Raw genomic sequence first — 9,215 nt, 5'->3', positions numbered from 1 at the left:
AAAACTCCCATATCAGACAACTAGAAGTTATCTCTAAAAATCTGCCCAAGTCATGGAAACTGAAGTGAATTCCTTTCCTCACCAAAGCTGCTGTTCATGGAAGTTCTTCCTCAAAGGCAAATGTACCAGGGTTTGATATGAAAGTTTCTGAAATACGGTATCTACACTTTTATAAGTTACTACAGCATAGTAGAAAGACCAAGTAATTCCTCATCATTGATGGATGCTAGGACACTTATACTGAGATGAATTAGTGAGGCACATTGTGTTTTCCAAAGATGGGTGTGACAATATCTACTACCACATTGGATACTTCTCCCACTGAGAAGTAGGTTTTGCATCCTCTCCCAGTGAATCTGGGAGGGCTTGCATGATGCTGTGTGGCCTCCAGGGTGAACTCATACAAGACAGTACAGCTTCTACCTAGTTCTCTTTGAGATGTTCGTTCCTGGAGCCCAGCCACCATGCTGTGAGGAAGCCCAAGCAGCCTCTAAGAGAGGCCATGTTATAAGGGCTCTATCTGGCAGCCCCAGCTGGGGTTTCAGTCAACAACCCCCTAATCACCAGACATGTCAGTAAGCAATCCTTCAGATGATCCCAGTCCTCAGTCTGGGCACACCACCCCATCTTTCCCCGGCACCCCAAGAGTTAGAAGCCTCGCAAACCTCATTTCTAAAGTTATCAACTCCTGCATGAGAACAATAGTTCTTAAAATATTTTCAGTGGAGCGCATTTGCAGTCCCAGCTACTCAGGAGGCTGAGGCAGAAGGATTGCTTGAGCGCAGAAGTCCATCGATCTATACTTTAGTTTTTACAAACACTGTCATAGAATTTCAAATATCAATAAAGTAGATAAAACTGGTGCTGCCTTCATTAAAAGGGGGGGACAGAAACTGGCCGGATGTAGCTGTTTCCTGACAGTTTCCTCCCTTATCCAGTTTCCTGGGTCTCTAGGGAACCCTGCTGGAAAACTGCTGAGTGCTCTGGGACTACAGAAGTCTTGAGGAAAGTGAGCAACCTCAGATACCTTCATGGCTTTTGACTTTTACACATAGCTATAAAAGCAGCCTACTAGATGTAATTGTCCTCAATATTTCAAGAATCAGAGGATTCTTCTCAGCACATTTATATATAATAAGCCCACTCTAGAAATTCTTCCAAATACACCCATAGACACCCTCACCTCCTCACACACCAAACCCTAAGACCCCATGGTGCCACACGTATCTGTACACCCCAGCTTCCACAAAGATCTCCAGACTCAAATAGAGGGGCCAATAACAAAGTGTATTCTAAGGGTGACACGGGCCCTCTCCAGCTTTGGGGTGAAAAGGTCAGTGAAGGGTACTGGCTGGCTCTTCTGTCCCTCTTCAGGGGACCTGGAACTGGTGAGGGAAAACCTCATCGGATCCCGTACCCCGTCTGGCTACCTGCCCTTGGCGTTCTGCTTCAGGTAACTGGTGTAGCGTGTCAGGAGCAACCTCTGGAAGGCATTGCTGTAGAAGGCCCAAGCTGGGATGAGGCTCAGGAAACCTGCCTTGAACAGACAAAAACATGAGTGTGTGGGAAGGAAGAAGAGCAGGGAACGTCCTCGACTCAAATCTCAATTCATGTTCATGTTCTTTACAAATATCTTTTCTGGCCAGGCATGGCGGGGCACACCTATAATTCCAGCACTTTGGGAGGTTAAGGTGGGAGAATCACCTGAACCTGGGAGTTTGAGACCAACCTGGGCAACTTAGTAGGACATTGTCTCTACAAAAAATAAAAAAATTAGCCAGGTATGGTGGTGTGCACCTGTAGTCCCAGCTACTCGGGAGGCTGAGGCAGAAGAATCCCCCCAGGAGGTCAAGGTTGTGATGAGCTTCATGCCACTGCACTCCAGACTGGATGACAGTGAGACTTCTACTCAAAAAAAAAAAAGAGGGAGGAAGCCTTAAATTAAATGTATTTCAGTCTATAGGCACAGTTCAGAAGATTTCTTGCCCTCAAATCACACCTGTGTCCCATAAGAAAGTTCCGGTACACGGGAAGCAATCATTTTGTCCACAGTGTGACCTTGTTAACCCAACATTCCTCAATCCACCTACTCCCAAATCAACAGAATTTCGACCAGAGGGAAACTTAAGCGTTTCAGCGAGCTGTTCCTATTTTTTCAGGCAACTCAGATCCTCAGATCTTTGAGCTCCTCCGAGATAGTCCAAGACAAGGCACTGAAGACAGAGTCTTGGAGCCAGAGATGAACCCTTCTTTCGCCAGCCAAGCCAATGGGTCAGCTCAAGACCTTCCTCAAGGACTTCACGTGTCTCACAGTTTTTGAATCTCATAGCAAATTCAAGTCCTTTCAGTAGATCCATCTTGAACTAGATGTTTTGGCATAGTGAAGTCAGCCATAAAGAAAATGAGTGAAAATTCCAGGCCCCTTGGAAAAGCTTTAAAAGGGCCTTTCTTCCGTCTCCTTCTTTGTGTATCCCCTTCCAACCTGGAAGGGCCATGGAGAAGAAGCAGGAAGGGCTGTGGCACCAGACAAAAGTGGACTTACGTCCTAGCTTCCCCATCAGCAGCTGGTGGCCTTGAGCCAACTGATGCAGCTCTGAGCTTCCGTTTCCTCTATCGTGAAAGGGGGGCCCTAAGACCCATCTCACAAGATTATTAGGACAACCAAGTGAGGAGCCATACAAAGCCTCCAAGTGCAACATGGACACTATAGGGAGGGGTTAATCTTCCTCAGACCCAGGTCCCAAAGCTCCCCGTGGATGGGGAACATGCTATATTGGTCTCTCCTCCTTGTACTGAAAGGACCACTTGGTGACCCATTGATTCTACTTGATTCCCCATCACTTTAGATACAATTATCTTTCCAGGATCTAGAAAGATCTCAGCAAGTTCCAAGTTGATTTTAATGATCAATGCATTTTTATTTGATTTTTCTCCTGCTTCCCTAGGCACAAAAACTCTTTTTACTAGTCTGTTCTTGACGTCTGTTTGCCTAAAGAGATTAGAATTGGTCACCTAAGAAACTAAAAGAGAAAGTTCAAGTAAATACTCAACTTCGGACATTTAGAACTGGATTATATAGCAAGACATGTGCCAATAGCCTTGAAAGCCAGGCTACTGTCTCAAGAAAACATCTTCCAGGTGCTGGTGAGTTCCATTTAAGCCATCAGCATCCTGGAGCATTACGGTCACAGTTCTCCTGTTCTCCTGAAGATAGAGGGGCAGCTGTGACACCAGGAAAGGATACAAGAAGTCTGTGCTTTTTCTGCCCTGAAGATGGTGGGAAGTAGGAGGCGAGAACGAGGGAGAAGTGGTCAGAAACGTGCCCTCTGGTAGATGTGACCTGGGGACTGGAAGATGGGAGCTAGGGGAAAAGGACTGAGGAGTGTGATACATAAGTAAGGGTGGCCCTGAGGGCAAAGGAGGAATAATTGTCACACTCTCAGAAAATCACCTCAGTATGGTGACACAGGTGCTGATACTTGGTTTCTCAGCTTCCCTTGGGTCCATATTGGTGCTGATGCAGAAAGGAGAGTCTTAGCCTTCTGAGCCAAGGCTGCAGGTGGACTGCAGGCCTGTAGCTGCAGGGGAGTGGGAGGGATGTGGCAAAGATTCGGGGACCTGCAGCCCTCAAGAGCGGGGGAGGCTCTGGTCAGGGAGTCCGCTGGCCAAGTCAAAAGGAGAAGAAGATGCGTCTCCCTCATCCCCCATAGACATAAACTTCAATCAGGTGAGGGGCCATCCAGGTAGATGAAGGTGGACACCAGTCCACACCCACAGAAAGACCAGAGTGGATGAGCAGGACGCCTCTCCCCGTTGCCATCTTAGGCAGGAAACAGGGAGGTTCCTGAGAGGACGGAACATTTTCCTCTAAATAACAGACTGAGAGTACATTTCCTAAATGGCCAGTGTAGATTATCAGATCAAACTAGTTTAATCTTATTGGACATTCAGTGAACCTTCCTGCAGCAAGTGGTGATCTAGAAAAAGGCCAGATCAATGATAGAAAAAAGAAAGATTCTATGTTCTTTCTGTACATCTGCTTTGAAGTGTGAGTTCAGTTGGTGATTCTGCACATTGCTGAGGTTCTATGATAAAAATAGCAAGTAATCATATAAGAAAGTTCAATGTCTCGTGCCAGAGTCTTCGTAAGTCCCAGGAAGTAAAAGAATGCTTTGGGAGACTTTAGTCCATCAAGCCATGAATCCTTCCAGCATCCATGAAAGAGAGACAGAGGGAGAGAGTGGGCTAGGGAGAAGAAGAGAGGGAGAGGGAGACAGAGAAAGAGAGAGATATCTAATTTCCACAGGAGAAATGCCAATAAGGCAAAGGAGAAGCTGGGGGCAGCGGCTCACGCCTGTAATCCCAGCACTTTGGGAGGCAGAGGGAAAAGGATTGCCTGAGTCCAGGGGTTCAAGACCAGCCTGGGCAACTTGGCAAAATCTCGTCTCTACAATAAATCAAAAAATTAGCCAGGCGTGGTGGTGTGCACCTGTGGTTCCAGCTACTTGGGAGGCTGAGGCAGAAGGATCACTGAGCCCAGTGGACTGAGACTATGGTGGCTGTGAGCGTGCCACTGCAGTCCAACCTGGGCAGCAGAGTGAGACTCCTATTTTTTTTTTTTAAAAAAAGGCAAAGAAGAAAGAAAGTTGGCAGATGATGTATGAGTGAGAAAGAGCCATCTAAAAATTCTTTGGTTGGGCTAGAAACAGAATTGCATTGACACTGTGTTTCAGTATTTGTGTGCAGTGCTCAAGTCTACCTTTGTTTCATGTTTCTGTTTGTGTTTGTTTTGTTTTGTTTTTGGTTTGTTTGCCTGTTTTGAGTTGGGGTCTCACTTTGTCACCCAGGTGGAAGTGCAGTGGCACGATCAGAACTCACCACAGCCTCGACCTCCTGGGCTCAGGTGATCCTTCTGCCTCAGCCTCCTGCGTAGCTGGGACTACAGGCACATGCCACCATGCCCAGCTAATTTCTTTATGTTTTGTAGAGACAGAGTCTTGTTATGTGGCCCAGGCTGGTCTCAAACTTCTGGACTCAAGCAATCGCAATCCTCCCACCTTGATCTTTAAGTTGCTGGTATTATAGGCGTGAGCCACTGCACCCAGCCTTTGCTTGTTTTTAAAAGCAGCCCAAGAATGGTAAGCGTTTCTTGTGCCGCGTGCCACTGATTCCTGTCTCTTTGTGTGATGGAGTTCACGGTGTACTGAGCCAGCTCGTATTTGCTCATGAGAGCCTGTCACTTGCACTCCTCAATTCCTGTGCACGGATGCTATGTTGGTCGCTTAAAACCAGTCACGGTGGGGGTATTTACATCATGGATATCAAATGCTGCAAATCAAAGTGATTTGTTTTGACTTGGTTTTATTACTCTGGGGAGCTAATAGCTAAGCATGTGCTGGAACAGAGGGCCGAGGAGGATAGCAGCCCCCACATGACACTCCAGGTGCCTTGGTCCTCCCTGCCCAAGAGCCCTGTGAGTCACCCTACTTTCTGGGGGGGAAGGTAGCCAAGGACAAGATATGCCACCTTCATCATCTAAGGTCACCCAGGCCTCTGGTCCTCCCCGTGCTGCATTACTGCTTGGGAGCATACCCTCCCACATCTGTCCTTGCCACAAGAGAGAGAATTGTTGAGTGTCCCAGCAGCTAGGAAAGGCTAGCCACACCTTGCTAGGGCTACCTGCACCTCTCCCCTCCCTGGCTTCAAGAAAGGAAGAAGCAGTCACTTACCAAGACCTCGTGGGCAAGACAGCCACAGGTTTCGTCTCCAATAGTGACATAATTCAGTGATTCTCTGACAAACTCCTCGGCAGTCTTGGTTATTATGTTGGTATTTAGATACTTGGTCATTGCCGTTGAAACAGCATATGGAGTCAGCACCTACAATGAGAAATAAAGGCCACAGCACAGAAGCATCCATCCCAGAGAAGGACTCTGAGAGATGGATACCCGTTTTCCTATCTGCCATTTCTCGACTCATCTCTTCGTGTAAAAAATGTCAGCTTCCTCCATGATAAAAGGCACAGAACTGGTATCAGAAAGCTTGATTTCTCAAGGTGGGGCCTCAACCACCCAACGCCAGCGGCCCCGACGCCCTCCCCAGCACACAGGGTGACTGAGAGGACCTGAGTCATTCCTCAAAGCAGAGTTGCCAGACTTAGCAAATAAAAATACAGGCCTCCCGGTTAAACTTTAAGTTCAGACCAATAATGGAAAAACTGTCAGCATAATTTCAAAATGTGTCAGTATGTCCCAAGTACTGCATGGGATCTATTCATACTGAAAACTATTCACAGGCGTCTGAAATTCAAATTTAACGGGATGTCTTGTGTTTAATCTGGCAACTCTCTCTCAGACATTTATTTCTAACAGATAGGACCAAAGTTGGAGCAACATAAAGCACTGCAGATTCCCACTTTCACACGTCAGTTAGGAACCGAGAGCGGCACATGCCTCATAATCTTTTCCTGTTGTGGTAAGAAAAAGAAATCACCGTACATTGTGCCCTGAAAACCCAACACCATGTTTCCACCTGTGGTCTAACCACATTGTGGCCTGGCATGAGGATTCATAATGGGGTTTTATGACCTTATTTCCAGACACAAAGACCTTGGCACCTCTAGAAAGGAAAAAGGTTCCTGCTAATCTTCTTGGTTTTATTTGTTTTTTCACATCACATTTGAAAAGACATTTCCTAATTGAATCCAATTATGGGTCAATTAATCCAATTGACTTTGTTTTTATGAAAATTAATGCTGATTATTTGCACACTTTCTTTTTTTTTCTTTCTTTTTATTATAAAGATGTGGGGTACAATTCAGGGTTAGGTATACAAACGTTGACTATGCAGGTACCCTTATTGATGAGGTATGCCCCTCCCTCCCCTGGCAGTTTCCCTCAACTGCCAAGCCCACCCCCTTCCCCTGACAGTTTCCCACTACTGCCAATCTCTTTCTTATAGCATTATAATTGTTCAAGATCAGCTTATGAGTGAGAACATATGGTACTCTGTTCTTTGTTTCTGTGACAGATCACTGAGTATGATTGACTCCAAATTCATCCAAGTTGCTACAAAATCCATATGTTTGTCCTTCTTTATGACTTCATAATATTCCATTGTGTATATGTGCCACATGTTTTTTATCCAGTCCAACTTCGTTGGGCAACATGGTTGGTTCCATGTTTTTGCTATTGTGAATAGACTGACAAACATAGAATTTTGTAGAATGATTCGAGTTCCTCCCGGTATATTCCCACTGGGGAAATTACTGGGTCATATGGAAGGTCAATTTCTAGTTCTTTCAGAAATCACCACACTGTCTTCCAAAGCGGTTGCACTAGTTTTAATGTGCACACTTTCTTCGAAGGGTCTCAAAGTGTTACTCTTTGAGAAATATAAGGAGCATGTATTCTCAACCACAATTTCCAGAGAGGAAAATAAGTATTTTCATTTTTACAGCGAGTTTTGGCCGACAAAACGCGTTTATGTACAAAATAGGTCCCCAATAAATATTGTTTAAATGTGTATACTTATAAGGGAGACACAAAAAACCCCAGAATTATCTTTTGGAGGGTGGATCCCTTGAGATACAGGCTTCCCCCGCTACATAAGTGTTCTAGGAACCCATCAGCATTAGTGAACCAGCTAGCGTTGTTATGAGAGGCTGTGTTGTGAACGGAAGAAAAATCCCGAGTTGTGGCAAACAGGTGACTGGTTTCTTCCACCGTGATGACACACCTGCCCATACTGTGCTGAATATTCAACAACTTTGGGCCCCAAATGGCAGAACCGTCATACCCCACCTTCCCTGTTCACCCGATCTCCCCCCAAGCAACTCTTTTTGTTTCCTCGGACGGAAAAATTCCTCAAAGGAAAACAGTTTGCCCGTGTGGAAGATACTAAAAGGCATCAAAACTGACACATTCAAAAACTGTTTTGATCAGTGGAAAAAGCATCTTGATGGGTGTATTGCTTTAAGCGGAGAGTACTTTGAAGGTGATTGAAGTTTAAACATGTAAGAATAAACACACAATTTTGTATGAATAAGTGTTGGCTTTTTGGGGTCCCCCTCATATTTATTCACCTCCACTATAACACAGAGAAGTAAGCAGGTATTATAAAACCCCTTTTATAAGTGAGGGAACTAGGGCTCACAGGGTTTAAGCAAGGTAGCTAGGTTCACTCGAATAAGTAGCAGAGCCAGGATGAAATTCAAACCCAAGACTATGGTACACACTTCCTCATTCATCCAACAAATATTTATTGAGCACCAGCTGTGGGTGCATGTGGAGGGTCCAGTGGTTTTGTTCTGTTTTTAGAGCTAGGGTCTGGCTCTGTCACCCAGGCTAGAGTGTAGTGGCATGATCATAGCTCATGGCAGCCTTGAACTCTGGACTCCAGTGACCCTCCTGCCTCAGCCTCCTAAGTAGCTGGGACGACAGGTGCCAGCCGCTGCCACCACACCAGCTGCAACTGGTGTCTTTTTACTTTCTCATACTTGCTAGGAGAGCACCTCCAAGGCCTCAGGGCAGGGACACCCATTCCCTACCCCTGTCTCCTCCTGACCCTGCTGCCCCACGGAACCCACTGCCGAGGCAGCTGTGGTCCACAAGATCAGAAGGATGCTAAGAGTCTCATGGTAGGAAACAGGTGGCCGTGGTAACCATTCGTGTTTAGCGATCACCAAGGGTTTCCGGTTCTTTGTTCTGCCAGACACATGATAGAATTGCACTGCCTGGTCCTTGTGGCTGGGTGGGACCACGTATCCAGATCAGGCCAGTGAGTTATGAGCAGAGGTGACAGGTGTCATTTCTAGGCCAGAACTCTTAATCATCACGGCAAGGTCCTCTAGAATCTCCACTATTTTTCTCTGGCATGTCAACTGATAATATCCGGGATGGCGGCTTCTCTGTCTACCTGGATCCCTGCGTCACCACCAGGAACTAATGGCTTCTGCCAACTCACATTGGACGTGGGGTGTGAATGTAAAATAAGACATTGTTGTTTTAAGTCACTGAGATTTTAGAGTTTGGTGGTGGTGATTGTTGTTGTTTCTGCTGTCAACAGCCTGGGCCGAGAAGCACTTTGGCAAAAAGGCAGTCCTAGCCGGGCTCGGTGGCTCAGCCTGTAATCCCGCGCCTTTGAGAGGCTGAGGTGAGTGGATCACCTGAGCCCGCGGGTTCGAGACCCGCCTGGGCAACTTGGCGAGACCTCAT

General features: G+C 46.3%; 1 protein-coding gene across 1 annotated transcript in view; it reads right to left on the bottom strand.

Annotated features, from left to right (window-relative positions):
* Positions 1 to 1,426: 1,426 nt before the first annotated feature.
* Positions 1,427 to 9,215, bottom strand: part of HSD17B3 (hydroxysteroid 17-beta dehydrogenase 3) — a 58,803-nt gene continuing 51,014 nt past the window's right edge. Inside the window, exons 10-11 of the mRNA XM_021712092.1 lie at positions 5,730 to 5,879; positions 1,427 to 1,537 (exon numbers count right to left, since the gene is read on the bottom strand). Of these exons, the coding sequence (XP_021567767.1) occupies positions 1,427 to 1,537; positions 5,730 to 5,879 (261 nt within the window). The remainder of the gene's footprint in view (positions 1,538 to 5,729; positions 5,880 to 9,215) is intronic.

This window comes from Carlito syrichta, unplaced genomic scaffold, assembly GCF_000164805.1.
Source record: "Carlito syrichta isolate Samal-C Ts95f unplaced genomic scaffold, Tarsius_syrichta-2.0.1 Scaffold303060, whole genome shotgun sequence".
Lineage (NCBI taxonomy): Eukaryota > Metazoa > Chordata > Mammalia > Primates > Tarsiidae > Carlito > Carlito syrichta.
The sequence above is the reverse complement of the archived record's forward strand: the minus strand, read 5'-3'. Positions and strand labels throughout refer to the sequence as shown.